This window comes from Miniopterus schreibersii (genome assembly GCF_964146895.1).
Source record: "Miniopterus schreibersii genome assembly, chromosome: 4".
In the NCBI taxonomy this organism is placed as follows: Eukaryota; Metazoa; Chordata; class Mammalia; order Chiroptera; family Miniopteridae; genus Miniopterus; species Miniopterus schreibersii.
The window spans coordinates 102070504-102090926 of NC_138105.1; the positions used below are offsets into that span (position 1 = coordinate 102070504).

General features: G+C 57.4%; 1 protein-coding gene across 1 annotated transcript; it reads right to left on the reverse strand.

Moving 5' to 3' along the window:
- Positions 1-12852: 12852 nt before the first annotated feature.
- On the reverse strand, positions 12853-13978 carry FOXL3 (forkhead box L3; the record flags this gene model as incomplete). Its single annotated transcript, XM_081135500.1, has 3 exons — positions 12853-13227; positions 13370-13538; positions 13872-13978. The coding sequence occupies 3 exons, from the start codon at positions 13976-13978 to the stop codon at positions 12853-12855; spliced, it is 651 nt and encodes a 216-aa protein (XP_080991626.1).
- Positions 13979-20423: the final 6445 nt, after the last annotated feature.

Below are 20423 nucleotides of genomic sequence, written 5' to 3' on the forward strand. Positions count from 1 at the left end.
CCTTGTGAGCAGAGGCTGGAAAAAAAAGGCCACCACCCCTCCTCCCCTCACTGGGGCGTCAGCCCTCAAGCCCATGCACCAGGCACCGTGCTGGTCGCTGGGCAAGAGGAGCCCAGGGTCTTGCTGAGAAAGTAAACACAGAGGTGAGTTATGGCCAGTGCGGCGGGTAGACATGAACAGGGTGCTGAGGGTGGGACCGAAGGAGACAATGAAAGTGAGTGCTCCCTTTAGAGACAGGCTGGGGGTCCCCTTCTGGGATGTGACTGAAACTGAGAAGTGAAGAATTGGGAAGGAGCCACCATGTAGAGACCGGAAGGAAGAGCATTCCGGGCAGAGGGAATAGAATGGACTAAGGCTCTGGGCAGGAAGAACTTGGGGCCCAGGGACTGACTGAGGCTGCTGTCGTGGTGACCTGCTGCTATGTGACAAAGCCCCCCAAGCCTCTGTGGTCATGGTGATTTCACTGTCCATCACAGATGCTGTCCATCAGGGACACAGGCGGGGCTTGGGCTCTGTTTCGCGGTTGGCGTTAGATCTGTCTCGGGGGAGCTGCAGCAGCTGGGGGCAGGGGCCATCTCTCTCTCTCTCTTTGCTCTGGAGGCTTCTCCATGCAGCCTCTCATGTGGAACATCCTGGGCTTCCTCACAGGATGGTGGCCCGGGGCGTCCAGACACTAAGGCAGCACCGTGGGACTGCAAACTGTCCCCAGAGGACCGGCCGAAGACAATTGCCTCCTATGTCTTCTGAGCCTACGGGGCCAAACAGCAGCGTTTCTGCCGTTGTCCACAGCCAGCCTAGACCCCTCCTTCCTGAAGTCCCCCTACTGGGAGAGCCATGGGTGGTGGCTGCGTTAGAGGAGGGCCACCGGCACAGAGCCTGGCAGCGGGGGTCGGGGAGCGGCGTGGGGGGGCGGGTGATCCAGGGTGCAGGCGGGTGCAGGCCTGCCAGCCAGGAGTCCTGGGATCCAGCACAAGAGCCATCAGTGAATGACGAGATGCAGACATCTGGTTGCTGGGTGGATGACAGGGTAAGGTAAGGCTGATTCCGGAGGCCCGTCGGGACGCGGCCATCCTCTTCCAAAGAGAGACCATCCTGGGCTTCTCCCCCTCCTACCACAGCCCACCCCCAACAGCAGCGACGCATTTCCCCACATCTTGGCCAGGACAAGATGCCGTCTCCCTGGGTACTAACCTGTGAGACACACCCAGACAATACCCACAGGTCAAATCCAAACAAACTCCAGGCCTGGGTGGCTGCCTGTCTGCCTAATTCTGCCAGACAAACATGCTGTGAAAAGCCCATGGCTTGCAGGTGACTGTGGTCTCCCTGCGTCCTCACGTGCTGGCCAAGCAGAGGGGGTGCCCCCAGGGCGCTGTGTTGGGAAATGACCTAATAACATTACAGCTTGTTACTGATTAATTTTGTTCAGTGTGGGAGTCTGCACGGATTTTTAATAAGGGCTACTCACAATCACAGACCAACCAAAGCTTCCAGAGTCATGAGGTGCATCTCGGGGTATTTTAAAGACGCAGGACACGAGGCTGGTCTAGCACTCCCACTGGTGATTAGGCTGGAGCTGCTGTGGAAGGAAACCTAGGGGCCCTCTTGGTACCGACGTGGAGTCAGGGAGCTCTCGGGCCTGCTGCTGGGCCTGCTGGGTTCTCTGCAGAGAAGCTGCTGTCTGGCCTGCCCCTGGAGCAGGCCTTATTCCTGGGCAGTGGGCACTTTTGGGAGGTTTTTGGGAACTTGGTTGTGAGTGCCAGTTAGCTGGTGGGCAGGGCACAGCAGGCAGACAGCCACCCAGGCCTGGAGCATCCAGGAAAACAGGTACAAAGGTGGGAGCAAGCTGCAGCCACAGACAATGGAAGCACACATGTCAGGAAAGCCCGATCAAGTTGCCCTGACCCAGAGTGGTGACCAGCTCACAGCGCTGAAGCTCCAGGAGGGGGGTGGGGAGGGGGCTGGGCTCTGTCACACCCACTTTGACGCTGTGGAGACCAAGGCCCAGGATGGGGACTCATGATCACACAGCTAGTAAATGGGGGAGTCGGGATTCAACCCAGGGACTCCACACTCAGCACAAGAGGCAGTTGCTCCCAGGAGGCGCTAAAGATCCAGGCAGCTGAGGGTGTGACAGAAAAGGGAGGGAAGCCTGGCTCCAGGGGTGACGGGGGCAAGTGAGTGGTCTGCCAATGCGGGAACATTCTGAAAGACTTTGAAACAGGTTCCGTCTGGCCCACCCTCCCGGTTATCTCCACCTCTCCTGTGAGCTATTTTTCAGAAAACTGGCAGTAATGCACATGATTCGTGTCCATAGAAATCGAGTTAGTTCTGTCTGGGGAATGAAATCAAGGCCCCCGTGGGGAGACCTGCTCCACAACGTTTGTAAATTTGCCTCAGCGGTCCTTACTTCCTGTACGATGTGATGTTTTGAATTATCCGGCGAGCTGGTTCTAGCATGTTCCTGGTTTTCTCATTCATTAACCAGTTCAGTAAGGACTCTGATACATTTTATGTTCTTACACCAGTCATAATTTTACCTTTTAGACGTGAGCCTTCAATGCCCTTTTGGTCATCAGAGGTGAGGGCAGGGCTGGGGGAGTCTGAGAGCTCCAGGAACGGGGATGCTGAGCCAGGGGATGGGCTGGCACAGGGCCCCCAGCACACGAGTCTGGCAAGTTGAGGCTGGGTCAGCCCTCACCTCACCCCCGCTGCCGGCATCCTGTTCATATGGGCACCGCTGCTCCCTGAACCCCCAGCAAATCCACTCCTACTCACTCCCACTACAGTGTTAGTGGCTGATGGTGGTTTTCCACGGACTTTCTCAGGCATCTCTGTGGGCATAGCTTTAAAATCAGGGGACACTAAAAGTGTGCCCCCCAAACAGCCCTACTCAGGTTCAAAATGTCTTCAACATTCCTGTTTTGTAAATAAGATTCTGTGGACATTCTGCATTCTATGCTGGAGGATATCTGCGTTTGTTTTAGTGCAAAACCAGGGGGCAGCTTAGAATAGCCTGTGGATTTCCTACCTCCATGGGTCCCTCAAAGGGGCAGGTGGGGTACCAGTTTCAGACCTTCGTGGGGTTCCCCTCAAGGGCAGCAGCTCAGAATCCTGGACTGACAGGATGGGAGTGAATCTAAGACTGGGCTCGAGTTCACCCAGAGACCCGAAGGGGTATTTGCATGGAAAAGGGCACTTGGGGCAAACAGGAGCTGGACACCTGGGTTAGAAACCTCCCACTGGACAGCTGTCCTCCATGAGGGGCCCCCAGCAGATGACGGAGGGGTGATGGGCCAGGACCTACAAGGGGGTGTGGTGGTGCCTGAGCCCCCTGGGCCCCGGGTCCTGAGTCTCAGCTCTGGCTGGAGCGGACCTGTGTCCAGGAGGGTGACCTGCGGTGGTCCCTGGGGGTGCCCACGAGGGGCCAGTTACCCCACGGGCCTCAGCCTGGGCCAGCCAGGTTCAGCCCGCCCTCCCGTCCAGTCCTCTGTCTGTGCCCAGATGTCCTCTAGGTGCCAGCGTCCTCCTCTGTAAACTGGGGGGCCCGCGATGGTTAAATGACTGTCAGGTGCCCAGGACAGGCCTGTGGGTGGTGAGTCAGCTTCACTGGCAGAGCCCTCCCGCCGCCCCCCACGCCCCAGCGCCAGCACCCACCGCACCGATTTCACTTCAGGTTGTCGCCTGGAAGACCCTGGACCCCAAACCTGGGCGCAGGTGGGTCCGCGGGGGCGGGGCCTGGGCGGCGGGGCGGGGCCTGGGCGGGCCCGATCGTCTCTCCGGCCGCCCGGCCCATCCCCGGCACTCTGCTGCCACCTGGTGGCGCATCGTGGGCGTGCACCCTCGGGGCCTCTGCAGGTTCCTGGAAGGCAGAGCCCGGGAGCTTTAGGCACCTGGAGACTGACGGGGTCTTGCCCTGGGGGCTGCTGGCTCGGGCGCGGCAGCGCTGGAGTGGAGCTCATTCCTGGCCAGGGCACAGGGGCTCAAAGGCCCTGGGGCAGGAACAGCCGGGAGGCCAATGTGGCTGGAGCCCAAAGAAGAGGGGAGGGGAGGAAGAGGGAGGGGAAAGTGGGGTGAGGAGGAGCGGACCCCGGCCTCGTGGGGTGTGCGCAGAAGTGAGCTTTATTCTAGATGCCCGGGAAGCCTGGTGGGGATAGGGGGCACGGGAAGGGGTGGGCACAGTGTGACTCCTAAAATGGCCGGAGTGGGCAGGAAGCAGGTGGGCACTCGCTGCCTTCAGGTGAGCTAGGTGACAACCAGCTCAGGGGAGAAGGCTGTAGGAAGGAGTTGCCACAGGGCTGAAGGCAAGGTAGGATCAAGGCCAACTGCCAGGTGTCAGGTCCAAATCACACACAGGTGCGATGGGAACGGGGCCAGGTGACGTTTTTAAATAGCCCCACTCTCTGAGCTTCGTGTCACATTGCATGCATTATCTCGGTTACTTAGCACAATAACCAGGGTGTGCCTGGCCTTATCTCCCTTGATTGGCAAACAGCCTGTGAGTCAGGAGTATCGCCCTTATTTCAGACACAAGGAAACTGCAACTCAGGGGCTGACACGCTAAGTTTCTATGGCAGGGAGTTCATCCCGGGTGTGCGTGTTTGTGTGTGTGTGCAATTCTGAAATTAAGATACAACCCACATAACATAAAACCCACTATTTTAAAGGTTTTTTTAGTATATTCACAATGTTGAACAGCCATCACTGCTATCTAATTCAGAACATTTTTGCTACCTTAAAAAGAAACCCCCTTCCCATTAGTGGTCACTCCCCATCCCCCGCCCCAGCAACACTCATCTGCTTCCTGTCTCTGTGGATTTGCTGTCCTGGACACTTTGTGCAAATGGAAGAGGGAAGTTGACCCCAGAAGGAAGGAGTGAGGTGCGAGAGGATGGCGACTGGAGGAAATGGCCCACATCTGGAACTCAGTCCTCGGGCACTCACTGTGCAAGACACTAGGAGGGACAGTGGGAGTCAGGGTTATGAGAACAGGATGGAGCTTGAATCAGTTGTGATACTTAATTGCAAACAGTACATGTATTCTGGCTATGTTTAAGCAGAGAACACACTAATTAAGGAATGATATTAGGAGCTCTGGCTCTGAAGATGCTCCAGAAGCACAGCCCAGGCATGTCTCCACTTGGTGCCAATGGCTTCAGGACGGAGTCTTTCGGAAGTGCTTGCATGCTGAGGACAGTCTTTGTTGTGTGGGACAGTCTCATTTATAACCAAACGTATAACATCCCTGGTCCACATCCAGCACTGTCCACACATTTCCAGGCTGTGTAAGAACCAAGCAGGAGCCACCGAGCATTTGTGCAGTCGGCTGGGTAGGGGGCCCCACTCTGGCTGACATGGCAGCTTCTGCTACACCTGCCTGGGGGACTGTTCTCCACCTGGCTATCGACACCTCGATCACTTACAAATCCAATTACTGACACACCTGTTTAGTACAACGATAACATGCGGGTGATTGAAAATGTTTTTTATGTCCACCGTGAAGGAAGAAACCATAATATGGGTCCTCACCAAAGGCATGGACCTGTTGTGTCCATGACCCATGCGCCTGCAGCCAGCTCTCAGCTCTGCAGCCTCAGCTAAGGAACGTGGAGTTCGGGCTCAATTCTGTGCTCCCAGCCTGCATCCCAGGTATTATCAGCTCAGAGCAAAATGCACTCACTTTCCCCCTGAACAAGGACTCTCTCCCTCAGGGGCTTTACTTACAGAGGTCAGAAAATTGTAGTGTGTGATGTTAGAGTCAGACACTTTTGCTGGATGACTGGCATGGCCTTGCCCCAAATTACCTCTCAATCAGCATTAAAAGGCATCTGGCATTTCCCTCTGATTTATGTACTAACCTTTCCATCTCGCAGGCTGGCTGCTTCCCTCAGCTGCCGGGCAGTTCCTGGAGAGTGCGTCTGGCTGTGTCCCCCTGAGCCCTCCTGGAAATGGGCTCCCTGTGGAGACCCCAAGACCCCTACCTGCACCTGCCCCAGGAGGTGGTCCACCTGGGAGCTCACAGGTGCCATTCTTTGCACATATTTCTAGGCACAGAAAGGACTGGAAATGATGTTTGGTTGAGGTACGAGGACATGCTCGTGTGACTGCCCACCAGTCCAACCTTTTTCACAGAACCGGTGTGAGGGTTGGAAATTCTTCCAAAGTGCTGTGGGCAGTGCCTGAGGGTCCCTCCTCTCCAGGCCTGGGTAATGGAGTCCCCAGAGGATCAGACCTCACAGGGGCAGCTCCCAGGCAGAGAGACTTCCATTCCTAGGTGGGGGACAGTTTGGGGGTGCTGGGCTCCTGGGGCCTGGTCTGGTTCAGCCTGGCCCAGACCACCCCCTGCAGAGCAGCTGTCAGCCTTGCAAACAGGAAGCTGAGGTTCCTGCGCCTGCCTGTCTGTCTCCTCCGTGCTGACTGAGACTTGTCAGCCAGTCTCCCGGCCAACATCTGGCCCAGTCAGTGAATCCAAACAGAAAACAGAGGGGAAAAATTGTTCCCATCTTTTCAGACACTGAGGACACATGTGGCCCTTGTTGTGTCCGGAACATCCTGCTCCGGACTTCTCAGGAGTCAGGGATGTGTCCAAGACACACTTACCCCGTGTGTAGGGTCAGCTGCGGGTCACGGGGCCAGGACAGCCTTGCCTGGGGAGCTCCCGCACTCTCCGGTCAGGCGTATCTGCCCCTGGGGTGGGCCATGCCAGGGGCCCTCACCCCACCCCAGCCACTCGGCCTTGGCGCATCTCTGTACCGTGGAAGATGTGGTGTCCGCGTCTGTGCTGGTGCCTCTCACTGCCTATCCTGGGGTAGCTGTGTTCTGCCCGCAGGCGTCAGGGAGGCCTAGACAGACCAGGACATGAAAGCTGATGAGGTATTTATGAGGCTGAGACGATTCCGAGAAAGGCACTGGGGAGAGGAGAGGGCGCCGTGTCGGGGAGCGGGAGCTACGGGCTGTGAGCAGATGGAGCCAGCTGCATGCTCCAGACGCCCACCTTATCGCCGAGCCTGTGGGCGGATATGAGCCTCCTCCTGCCCAGGCACACACGTGCATTTCACAGGTCTTTTGTGTGTGTTTGTGTGTGGGTGCATGTGTTTGCATGTGAGTATACGTGTGTGTGCATGTGGGGGTGGGTGCGGTGTGTGTACAGCAACCATTTCTGCCTCCTTTGTCTGCAAACACTTGGGGCAGAACCCCGAGGGCCTGGATCTGTACCTGGCTGTGACCTCTTTGAAGCTGGGTTCCGTCTCCAAGTCTCAGTCTCCCCGCTTGTCACATGAGGGCTCCCACTGCCCCACACAGCCTCTCAGGTGGTAAGATGGTGGCTGTCAGAAGTCCCCAAAGACTTCTGCAGGACCCCCTCCTTCTGCAGGACCTGGCGGGGACCATGCGTTGTTAACACCCTCGGCTTGGATGAAACTCAGGAGGTGAGACTGAGAGGGTTCAGTCTCCGCAGGACAGAGGTGTCAGGATGGGGGTCTGGCGCTGGTCATCTTGCTGCACCTTCCTGGTGGGCAGACACAGAAAAGGCTCGGAAAGGACTTTCCCAGAGGCCCCTGCGAGGGGGTGGTCTCCACCTGAACCCATGTCCTTAGGGGAGGCCACAGCTGCCTGTGCCCCAAACACGCCAGCCCCTGTGTGCAGAGAGCCCAGGTTCTGCCTCCAGACGCCTTGTTGGGGGCAGAGCTTGTTCTTGATCTGCTCGAGTCGCTGTCACCCAGGACTCCTGTTCCTGGGCCCAGAGCATCTGCACCTGTAAGAGGAGCGTAGACGAGCTGCTGCCAGGGGCCTGGCCCCCCGCCGGCGTTGCCCTCATCCAGGTCACCGATGTTTGCCAAGTGTCTTGGACACTGAGGGGGCCCCAGGACGTGCGGACTGGGATTCGCCATGTGTATATTTTAAGGGATGAGACATTAAACAACTGACCTCAGGAACGGAGACGAACACCCCTCTCGGTCTGGAAACTAGTGAACCCTCATGAGTGTTTTAAGACAGAGCAGGCCCACCTTGGCCAGTGTGGCTCAATTGGTTGGAGCTTCATCCCATGTGCCAATGGGTCCTGGGTTTGATTCCCTGTCAGGGCACATGCCCAGGTTGTGGGTTCAATCCCTGGTCGGGGCATGTGCAGGAGGCAACGGATCGAGGTTTCTCACATCAATGTTTCTTTCTCTCTCTCCCTCTCCCTTCCTCTCTTTCTAAGAATCAATGGAAACATGTTCTCAGGTGAAGATTAAAAAAAAAAAAGACAGAGCAAGTCCAAACTTTCCTCTGCTTGCCCCAAACTCAGGGACAGAAATGTGGTGTCACATGGACCAGAACACTTTCCAGCTGTCAGCCTGAGCCCAGGAGCCTACTAGATCCATAGGGTGAGGCACAGGTGCTGAGAACTAGCTGGTGTGGTGAGCTCTTAGCAGGGAGGGTGCCAGCCGGTGCCACCAGGACGAGAGGATGAGCGTGGAGAGCAGGTGGATATAGAAACAGTTGCTGTAAACACCTGACCAATAACACCAGGATGGCACTGGGTGGTGACGGCCCAGGGACGAGCTGCTGTTTCCTCTCCGGCAAGGCGTGGGAGAGTCCGCCACCCTGTGCCCCCATCCTCTGTGCCCATCCCACGCGGATGCGGAGGGAAGTTACAATGTTCCCACCAGCTTCCTTTTCTCTATAAGAAATGGCACAGCCCTGTGGCCTGTTTGTTACGAATCTCATAGCGCAGGTTCCAGCTGAGTGGACTCACATCTTATTTGGACCCTGGGCCCAGTGTCGCCTGGAGCTGGCAGAATGCAATCGCACAGAAGCACTGGCGACGTTAATTTGGCAGCGGCCTTGACGAGCTGCGCCTTTGGTTGCGAGGAACCAGTCTCTCCTGCAAGGCCATGGTGAGGCCCATTTGCACGCAGCTCAGTTTGTATTTTTAACAGGATGAAAACACGTAATTTTGCAAATGTTTATGAATTGTTAATGTGGCTGAACTCAGAATCAAGTTACAGGTAATTGGCTGTGTGTGCACGTTCCCTTTTATGGTTCCTCCTGAAGTAATTATGCAAGCTGATCCCATGGGGGCCAGTGTGGACCCCCAAAAGGTGGCTGAAGGCATTAGGCAGCATGAGGTCCACTCCCTCATCCCATTCTGGGATTTGGGGTCCCTGACACCCAGGGGTTGAAAGGTGGCCACAGCTACTGGGCAAAGGGGCCAGGGGTCTGATTACATTTGACCTCCAGGCCAGCAGCTGCTCCTCCACCTTCAGCCAGGCACCTGGAGTTGGGGAGCCCTCCGAGGACCCTCCTCTGCTCCAACAAGCTTTCTGAGCCTCGATGTCCTGTCGGTGAGGAGGAGCTGGGTGTCTGCCTGTTCTTGCTCATAGGGCTGCTGGAGCCGGCAGGAGGAGGTGGGGGAGAGACTGAAGAAGCAACCGCGTTTCGCTGCCTTGAGCCCCGATGAGGTTGCGGCTATGGGGAGATGAGAGTGGCTGCTCCATGCCACCCTCAGCACCTGCACCCGGGTCTTGGGACACTGAACTCAGTGTCACGAACACAGGGTGGGACAGGTCAGAGAAAAAGGCTTGGGGACAAGAGCAGGGGTTGCCTGGTGTGTGTGCTCAGGTAAGTCAGCTGGTATGGAGGCCACATTAACCAAGGTAAAGTGCCCAGAACGTGGGAGGTGATTGTCCTGCAGGAGTTCAGTGGAAAAGTGGCCCACGTGCAAGGGATGTATTTCAGAGGTTAAAGAAATGGGGTGTTTGGCTGGACTTGGGGGCTGGGAGAGCAGAATGGGGTCTTCTGCATTTCTCCCTTCTTGTGCCTCCCACCAGTCACACTGGCCTTCAGTCTATTCTGCAAGCCCCCTCCCCGACTCCTTCCCACAATAGAGGCTCCACTTGATGAGCCCCCCAATGCCCTTTCCTGGTGGCATGGCTGCCCCTGCCAGTCCTGGAGGGCCTGCCTGAGCACAGCCCAGCTGTGCTCAGTGTTCACCCTGAGTTACTCCCTCTCAGCTCCCCGGGCAGGGCTTGCTTCCCAGATGCACGGGTGTGAAAGTCTGCATGTACTCAGTGGAGGCTTCCCTCCCTTGCACGTGGCTGGAACACAGTTGGTGCCTCTGGTTCATAACTGCGCCTAGCACCCAGCATGGCTCACAGATGTTTGTTGATCGAATGAACAGCTCCAAGTGTACTTAGTTAAGGAAGGAAGGACTTGAAGAGAAATGAGGCCTCTCTGCTGCCCCAGGGGAGACCAGGGGCCAAGGATATCAGCTTGGTGTAAAGGGAAGAGTCCCACCCTGGCTTGGCCAGCTGAGGGAGGCCTTCCTGGGGAGCCCCACAGTCTAGGGAGGAGGAGAGCCCCCACCTGAGGCTGGTTTGCACTCACACACCTGCCCATGCTGCAGACCTCGGCCCCGTCCCTGCACCTGTGGCCGGTCGTCCTCCCTTTCTTCCCCAAGAGGAATCAGGGCGGTTCCTTGGCTCCTGCAGCCTCCAGCTCCGGAGGAGGCCAGCTGCTATGAGGAAGGACACCCCCACCAGCCCCAGGTGACTCGGGAGAGGGGTCCCAGGCCTGGGTGCTGCCAAGCCCGAAAACTTTGCTACGCACAAGGGTAATTTGCACGCATCTCCACTAACTCCTGCACAGCAGCGCCTCCCGACTTTGCAAATGGAAACCTGGTGATCCGTAACCGTGAGTGGCAGACACCTGCTCGGGGTAATGTGTGGTAATGTGCGTATCGGTGATCAATCAGCGGATTTGCAAGAGAGGCATAAAGTACTTAATTATAATTGCGCGGGCAAGTGTGCGTGGTGGCGGCGACATTTGAATAGGTCAGCAGCAGCCCTCACCCACTGTGTTGTTTGGTATTAAATGCCACTCACTCTCAGGGCTGGGAGCCCTTCTGAAGTCGCAGGATATCATGCGCTGGCAAATTGAAAATGTCCCTCCGTTTTAAAAACATGATTGATATCCTTTGGAAAACAAATGTTACACCTTGTAGTGCACAGATCTCGCCGCTGGGGCCGCCCTCCACTCGCGGGAAGCTCAGCGGTTGTTGGCCCAGGAACCGGTGCTGGGTGGAGGTGCCAGGAACACCCCAACTCCTCCCAAGGCCTGCGCCTCCAAGGACTGTCTCTTCAGGACAAAGGCTTCACTCACAGTGAAATGCAGGAACAGAGCACGAACCCGAAAGATAAAATGTGAATTTTATTTGCTCAGTTGGTAGCAGAAAAATAGATCTTGAGATACTCTAGACACCATGTACTCATGTAGCACAGCCTGGATCACATCAACATCCAAATTATAACTGGTACAGTTTCAAACAGTGCTTTTAGCACAACCGACGAAGGACATAAATAAGAGGAATGCGGACAGACACAATACACAGCTATGAGGCACACACACCACACGCCTACAATGCACACACACACGGGCACACGTCTGCGTCCTGGCCTGGTCAGCTGCTCTGCCGGTCCCCAATGCAGAATGGGGACGAGAGTGACAGCTCTAGTCTCCTAGGGCTGCTGTGCAGACAGCTGGCGCCGGGGGCTCAGCACCATGCCCGGTGGGCAGTGAGCTTCCAGCAGAGCCTGGCAGCTGTCATTCTCAGAGGAGAGGGTTCCTCTGTGACGGCCTCAGTCCTGCTTTGGGGAAGCAGAGCTCCTCTCCTCCTACGAGGCTGGCAGACGCCAAGTGGGCAGAGACTGCAGTTGGCAGGGCCTGGCCAGCTGAAGGGTCACTGTCCGGCAGGGCATGGGCCCATCCCCAATGGATCAGCCTTCCTCTCTTCTCAAACAATGGGAGGATCATAAGAGTCTCTATTTACAGGGTAAAGGAAGAAATCCTGGGGTTTAATGAGAGCCAGGTCTTCTGGATCAGAAATGAAGCCTATCTGGGGCAGTCTTGTGCAACCTGTCGGTCCCAGACACGGCTCGCCTCCATTCACTTGAGTTCGGTCAAGCACCTGCCAACTCCCAGCCAAGACAGCGGCCTCCTTGGGCGTGTTTCTGACGTTTACAAAATTAGCCAACCACTGTCACCTAGTGAATCCGATGAGGTGTAATCCACACTAATGTTCAAATTACGTCACGGGTAGCAATTAACTCTGCAAAAATGGTCTGGAGAGAAACTGTAAGATTGTTCAAATAGTTTCACTGTGTATAACTGTGTTTTTTAAAAATGTCCGTCTCTACACAGTAATTAAATAATTTACATTTACAAATGGATCGTGCCCAGCTCCAACACTTAGAACTGTGGGCCCCTCCCAGGGAAGTGGGGTTTGTCGGCCACTGGATACAGAACGTCACCAGATGGGTGAGCCCTGTCTGCACAGGAGCTCGCTCCTCCTGGCAGGCCCAGGACAGTGAGCTCTGCCTCCCCGCCGCCCCCAACCCGGGCCCCTGTTCCTTCCTCCTCCCGCCCTCTCCCCTCCCTGTTAAACGCCTGGGACTTCTGCACGATCACCCAATGTTCTGCCCACAGCACAAGAGGACTTGCCACTTCCAAACACAGCATCCCTCACAGGGAGGGACGGCCCTGGGGCCACATCCCGCGGTCCACTAGTATCTGACCTCGGCACCGGCACCCGTTAGGCCTTTACCTGTGGGGAAGGTGCTCACCGGTGTCACCCCCGGTCACTGGGCCACCAGCAGCTCCGGGCGACGCTGGGTGACAGTGACCGGGCCCTGCGCGCGCACAGCCTGCGCGGGGCGCCCCAACTCCGGAGCGAGCCTGGAGAGGCCGCGTGTCCGCGGGCCGTCCTGGGGGGAGGAGCCCCGCCGGGCGCCGTCCTCCCTCCGGGGCCGCGAGACGCTGGCGCAGCCTCGCCCGGCGCCGCGGGAGAGGAACCCGGACGACGCGCGGCCGCGCTCACAGCGCGCGGGGCTGCGGGGGCCGCGCCTCCTGCCGGCCCGGGGCGGGGTCCGGCGCCGAGAGGATGTAGTCGATGCTGAACCTCAGGCCCTCGCGCGGCCCCTTCCCCGGCGCGGGGGGCGCGGGGCCCGGGGGCTCCCGGGGGGCGGCAGGGGGCCGCGAGGCGCGGGGGGGCTCCCGGGGAGCCTGGGGAGCCCCCGCGCGCCCCGCGCCCCCCGCGCGCGCTCCGCCCGCCCCCTCGCGCGGGGCCCCGCGCCGTCGCCGCCGCCGGCGGTAGTTGCCGTCCTCGAAAAGGTCCAGCAGCGACTCGCAGCCGCCAGCCAGCGTCCAGTAGCTGCCCTTGCCCTTCGCGTGGCCCTCGGTCCGCGGCACCTGGGGGCGCGACAGAGCGGGCGCGGCTGGCTCGGGCCCCTGTCGGCCCCGCCCCGGGGAGCGCGCCCCTGTCCCCGCTGGGTGGCGGCGCCGCTCCCCCGCGGCTTGGCCCGGCACCCCGGGGTGGGGGGGGGGCGCTCACCTTGACGAAGCAGCTGTTGAGCGACAGGTTGTGGCGGATGGAGTTCTGCCAGGCGCGCTGGTTGGCGCGGTAGTAGGGGAACCTGCGCGTGATGAAGTCGTAGATGCCCGACAGGGTCACCCTGCGCGCCGGGCTCTGCTGAATGGCCATGGCGATCAGCGCGATGTAGCTGCGAACACGGGGCGTCAGGCCGCGCGCCGGCCCTCCCGTCGCGGGTCCTCCCCAGAGCCCCCTGCGGGTCCCGCCCCCGGCTTCTGGGGCGCTGGAGGGGAGAGCGCGGGGTTCTCTGGGTGAGTGACCCCGGCGCCCCGCTCTCTCGGACCCAGAAACTCTCGCTGGCCCTTGGGGGTCCCGTCGGGGAAGCTGAGAGAACCTCCCCAGCCGTCTCCAGTCTGGGAGCCCGGGTGTCCCTCGGAGCCCCCAGGAAGGAGCCTCCCGCCCCCGGCAGCCCCGGCCAGCGGCGCCCCGCCCCGCGCAGGGACGCCCCCGTGCCCGCGGCCACCTGTATGCCGGCCGGGTGAGCCGCTTTTCCTCGTCGGAGCTGCCGGCCGGGTAGTCGTCGGCGTCGTAGTTGAAGCAGTTATAGGGGTACTGCGAGCTGTCGAACATGGTGCGCAGGGCTGCCGCCTCCACCGCGCCGCCCGCCAGCTCGCCCGCCTGCGCCGAGGTCCTGGGGCGCGGACCGGCAGCGCCTGCACTGCGGGGTGCTCTCCGCCCCAGCTGGACCTGCACTTCTGGGGCCCCCACGCGTCCCCACCCCGCTCTCTCGCATCCAATCCCGGCGCGGGGGAGGCCCCAGCCGCCGGTGAAGCGCGGAGGGGAGCTGCGCGGGCTCTGGAGACCCTCTGGCCGGGAGGGGGAGGAAGGAGCCGGGGGGTGGTTGGCCCGCAAGACGGGCACCCGCTGCCTCCCCTCCCAGCCGGTTGTTTCCCTGCCGGGCCCCAGAGTTCAGGGGCTGGGTCCCTGGAGCGGGAGCTGGGGGCCCTTGGGAGCTCCCTGCACCGGCGGGTTCTCCTGGGAGCTCCTTGGTCGTGGGTTCTGGGCGCACCTGGGCACATGTAGGTTTTCCCCTGCACCTAGATCCCCAGAGTGGTCTCTTGGCTGCCAAGCCACAGACAGGACTGGACTGTCGCCCTCGTGCCCCCCTCCCCAGCTGCCTCTCTCAGCCCCAGAGCGGTGGGGTCCAGATGGGATGGGTGCGCCCCATGGGTGTGGCCCTCCCTGGGTCAGAGCCTGTCCAGAGACAGATGGTCAGCACTCCTCCAGCACCCAGTGCCCCGGCAGCTCTGTCTCTTACTGCGCAGAAGGGTGCCTCCTCCAGGGGCCCCCAGGCAGGGCTCTCAGCCCAGTGGCTGGGTCTGCGCGGGGACCAAGCCTCTGCCTGTCTGGGCAGCCAAGCCACTCACCGCTCCACTGTCTCGAGTGCAAAAGCTCGTGTTCCAGGTACATGCAAAAGAGAAGACGGGGGGCATAGGAAATTTTAGGAAAAGGCAGTGAGATGGGATCTTAAGCTGGTGGGATGTGGGGGCTTCGTTTCACTGTGGATGTGCCACCAAAAGGCATTTCCATGAATAATCTGCAGGATTCTGATCCTGGGCCATGTTTGTGGGTCCATCTGAGGCCAGGAAGCCTGGATAGTCTTCTCTGGAAAATTCTCCCTTCAATGTAGCACCTTTAGCTCTGGAATGACCTGCGCTCTGTCCAGCCAGCTGTCCCCAGAGCACCTGGTGCTGCCCTTGATGAGGAAGGAAGGGCAGGCCTGCCTGGGTGGGGCTGCCCATGTCCCCTGGAAACGCCAAGGTGGCCCACCCCAGCGCAATACCGGAACCTGGATGCTGACCGTGATGCACTCAGGACACACGGAGCATGTCCAGGACCACAGCCTGCCTGCCCCACCTCTCCTAACCCCAGGCAACCATTTGTCAGTTTGTCATTTCAAGACGTCACACACTTGGCATCGTGTTGAGCAACCTTTTGAGACTGGCCTTGTGCACGCAGACAGAGATTCACCCGGTTGCTGCTGCCAGCAGTCGGTCCTTCTGGCTGCCAAGCAGTGTCCCCTGGTGTGGAAGCACCAAGCTTGTCCAACCATTTCCCTGTTGCAGGGCATCTGGGCTGATTCCCATGTAGGGATGCGATGACTACAGCTGCTACAAATACTGTGCACAGGTGTTCATGTGGCCTTTCTGCATGGGCATTGTGGCTGGCTGGCTTCTGTCTGTGATCTGAGGCACACTCGGCCTCAAACACATTCCATGGCTCCCTGCTAGCCTCACTACCAGACATAGAAATTAAAAATTCTGCAATGTGGGCACGTAAAATGGTACAGCCCTTCTTGAAAACATTTTGATAGTTTCTTAAAAAACTGAACCTGCAACTACCATGTGACCCTACAATTGCACTCCTGGGCATCTATCCGGAGAAAGCCACTCAAACACCTGTGCACAGTATTTGTAGCAGCTGTAGTCATCACATCTCTACATGGGAATCAGCCCAGATGCCCTGCAACAGGGAAATGGTTGGACAAGCTATGGTGCTTCCACACCAGGGGACACTGCTTGGCAACCAGAAGGACCGACTGCTGGCAGCAGCAACCGGGTGAATCTCTGTCTGCGTGAACAAGGCCAGTCTCAAAAGGTTGCTCATAACACGATGCCAAGTGTGTGACGTCTTGAAATGACAAACTGACAAAGTAGAGAACAGGTTCATGGTTGCCTGGGGTTAGGAGAGGTGGGGCAGGCAGGCTGTGGCCCTGGACATGCTCCGTGTACCCTGAGTGCATCAAGGTCAGCATCTAGGTTCCGGTATTGCGCTGGGGTGGGCAAGACGTCATCACTGGGGAAACTGAGTAGAGGGATCTCTGTGTTTTACTTCTTACAAACTGCATGGAATCTACAAAGATCTCAACTTTAAAACATTAATTTAAAAACCCTGTAGTGGCTTTGGAGACCCACCCCCCTTGCCATTGTGGTATTAGAGGCTGGACCCTGAAGTTGTCAAAGCTGTGAGAATGAACTCACTAGACAGAGTGCTATAGGCGCCGAGTCACTGTTAGCGTCCGAGGGACAGAACCCCACGGCCCCCCTCTGTTTGGGTTCTTTGCTGAATTGCAATGCCCATACCTGCTCACCTGCCAGCCCTTATTCCCCTCCTCTTCTTTCTCTACTTCCTTCCATTGAGCTGCAGGTGAGCTTTCTGTGAGCCTAGGTTCTGGGGCTCATCCGCCTGGGAGGCCCACAGTCAGGCAGGAGCCGAGGGAGACGCTGTGGTGGGAGTTGGTGGAACTCTAGGCCCATCTCCCGTCCCAGCCAGTATCAGGGACCACGTGCTCTGACTTAAAATAAGGCTGCTGGCCCCTCATGAGATATGAAGCAACAGCTGCTACTTTACTCCCAGATCTTGGTAAGTGCCTCCTAGGCTTGGCCCAAATCAGAACCTTGTGGAGAGGGGAATTTCGAGCTGGCTCCGCCTGAGCCCCGTTCTCCGTCTTCCTTCTCCAGGTAAAGCCATCTCCCTGAGGCGCAGGTACCCTTCCCCACAGTACAAGTCCCCATGTGTGGACCCATCTTCCTGGGGTCAAGGCTGCACACCAGCCCCTCAGAGGGAACAGATGACAGGAATCCCAGGCCTGCACCCACAGCTGGTGGAGATCAGAGACTGAGTCTGAAACCAGCTCTAACTTAACAGCTCTCGTTACCAAAACCCCTGGGCTAATGGAAAACACTGAATTAAAAATAGAGAGACATGGAGCTGTGCCTTCCTCCTAGCTGCCAGCTGAGCTCCTTTGTGTGCAGTGAGAACTTGGTCCCAGACTCCATGATGCGGTTTCTGATGCCGCTGGCAGAGTCCTGCTACTTAGCCTGTCTGTGGGCACAGACAGCTCATCCTTCAGCTGCGGTAGGAGCCTGACCCCTCCTCTGGTCTGGTAACTCCTGGGAACTTCCGTCACACCCGACACCCAGACCCTGGGTTGCTTCTGGTCACCTGCCAGCCACTTTCAAACCCACCCAAACGGAAGGGCAGTGTATTTGAGCTTGACAAAGACAGTGCCCCCACAGATGACAGTCACAGAGCAATCCACTGAATTCATCTCCTGTTGCCCCGCATGAGAGCAAAGCCAAACGCTCGGGACCTGCAGGGAACGTTTTCTGAGCAATTACCATGTGTCAGCTCTGCTCTGTTCCTGACGTACATGAACTTAACCCATCAGCAACTCCAGGTGAGCAAACTGCTCAGCGTTGCTTGTACCTGGCAAAGCCAGGTTATTGAGAAGACCTTAGCCTCCCTTGGAAAAAGATCCGGAAGAAGTCGCCTTGAATTAGAACAGAATGACCATGGAGTTTTAATTTATAAGGACAGCGTACTTCTTGGGTAATAAAAGTGATATATGAATTCACATTGATTTCTGTAATACTTTTTACTGCTGAGTAACCAGCTGCTACAGACTTCGTGGCTTCACCTGCCACCCACTTACGAGCTCACAGCTCTGTAGGCAGAACTGAGACCCAGTGAAAAGAGCATCCCCTCCACCCTCACAGCGTTAAAACCAGAACTCTGCACAATCACGGCTTTTCTTCAATCCCTTGGAGAACCGGGGTTGCTGGGTAAGAAACCCAAGTGCAGGAAAACATCACCTCCTGGGGAGCGTCTGAGCCTCACTTACCTGCAGCTGGTAGCGGGGACCATGCAGGCCACGGAGGGGCTGCAGACCTGGGAGGCAGAGGCCGAGGGAGTCTGCGCAGCAGCTCTTCCCATGGGCCTCCCTGGGTGTGCAGGAGGAGTGGGGACAGGTGATGGTCTGGGCCACCTGCATGTCAGGCCTGGGAGGTGGGGGTGGAAAACAGCTGCCGGCTGCCCCACCCCACCCCCGTGCTGAATGGTAGAGAAATAGCCAAACCATTCACGTATTGAATTGAATAGAAGAGGAAGTTTGGTTAGATGGAAAACGTTTCTAATGAATTTCAGTTTCTTTGAGCACTGAAACATTTACTTGACTCACTTCTAAAAACAATGTATTAATTAATGTGGGGCCTGGCAGTGAAAAGGAAGCCTCCCCTGATCTTCTGACAAAAATTTCCTTAAAATACTACTAATAATGACTGCGTCAGCAGCAATCAGAGGCAGCAATGTTCTAGGATGTTTTTACTTATATTAACTGACTTACTTCTCGGGACAGTCCCATGAGTTAGGCACTACTGGCCATTCCCATTTACAGGGACACGGAGGTGACCAACTCACCCGGAGACACATCACGTGTGGGATGAGGCAGGATTCAAACCCATCAGCACGTGGCCAGGGGAACCCTCATGTATGTCCACCAGGGGCCTGTGTGGAGTCATGTAGCAGGGACATCTGGGGACAGCTGGGCACCGACCAGTGGGAACTGCAGCCTGACCTGGGGATCCTTGGGCACCTGCAGCTAAGTGAGTGGGCCCGGTGGCCCTCACCAGCATAGCCACTGAAATGTCTAAGCTTCGACGGCGTCATTAATGGATATCAGAAATGAAACGGTGACTTGTGTTGTGTACGACCCATATATATGTAGCAAAAATACAAAATTGGTCTTGATAAATGCCAAATTTGTACTTGCATTTGGTGCAGAGGAGGGATGGAGGGTGGGCGAGGAGACCACAGGCGACTTCAGATGACCTCCATAAGGTCCTGATACAGCTTAGCATACACTTTCGTATTTTTAAATTAGAAGTTGTGTTTGTTACAGAGTGTATAAACTAGAGAAAGGTATATAAAAATAAAAATCACCTACAGCTACAATTGTATCACTCATAACCAGCCACACTCACGCTGGTATGTACCCTTCCAGTCTTGGAGTGCAAGCTCCGTTTGCAAAATGACTAACACATAATATTCTTTAAAAACTAGATTCTTTTGCAGTATTATTACAATAGCCAAGATTTAAAAATAGTTCAAGTGCCCATCAGTAGATTAGTGGGTAAAAAAGCTGTGGTACATTGACACAATGGAATACTACTTGGCCATAAAAAAGGGAAATCTTACCCTTTTCAACAGCATGGATGGACCTAGAAAGCACTATGCTAAATGAAATAAGCCAGTCAGAGAAAGACAAATATAATATAACTCCACTCATATGTAGAATCTAATGAACAAAATGAACTAACAAGCAAAACAGAGACAGACTCATAGATACAGCGAGATCCCTGAGGGCCACCTGACACTGGAAAGACAGGCTGGCCCGGCTGGAGCTCGAACGGCGGGCAGGGGCCCGCTGAAGGCCTGCCTGGCTGGGGGCCGTCTTCCCCTCAGCGGAGGGTCTTTGCGTCCCCTGGCCTCTGACACCCTGGCTTCTGACCCTCAGGAGCAAGGGGACCTGAGGCCGGCGGCGGTTATCTCTGCCCTGCGTTTCCCAAGCTGCCCTCTAGGTGGAGCAGTGGGACTGGACATGGGCAGTGTCCCCAGGGCAAGGTGACTGCAGGACACCTCTCGCTGGTGCCCAGGGAAGACTATGTTTTCCAGTCAAGGGACCCACCAGGCCTTGACTGAGGCTGACTGGAGCCCCCACAGCAACCTACCTGGGCTGGGCCCTGGTGTCCATGCTGCCAGGTCCCACAGCTAACAGGGGATTTGATTCTGGGCAGCTGGCCCCCAGCCGCTTTAGTGGCCTCTCTACTTATCCCATTAAAGCCACGAGGCCAGAAGCTATTCCTCCCACCCCCAGAGGCTGGACACCGTGCCCAGTTCCCAGAAGGCCTGGGCCCCAGGCCAGCAGCCCCGCCGTCCGCGAGGTGGCCACTCTCTTCCGGCCACGGTGGGCGACCTTGTTCTTGTCTGGAACTCGGAGGATGAGGGGCTGGGAATAGAGGTGCGTTCCCACAGCCCCCCACACACCCTGTCCCCTCGGCCCACAGGGAGGGGCCCCCATGGCGCCCCATGTACACGGCAGGTTACCGGTTCATTCTCGGACTTAACTCTGGAGGGGCCTCTGCCCCCAGAGCCACCCTCTCTGCTGGCCTCTTGATTCTCCAGAGTGAGATCCCAGGCAGCCCCAGGAACAGGGGATTGGTTCTTATTTTTTCCA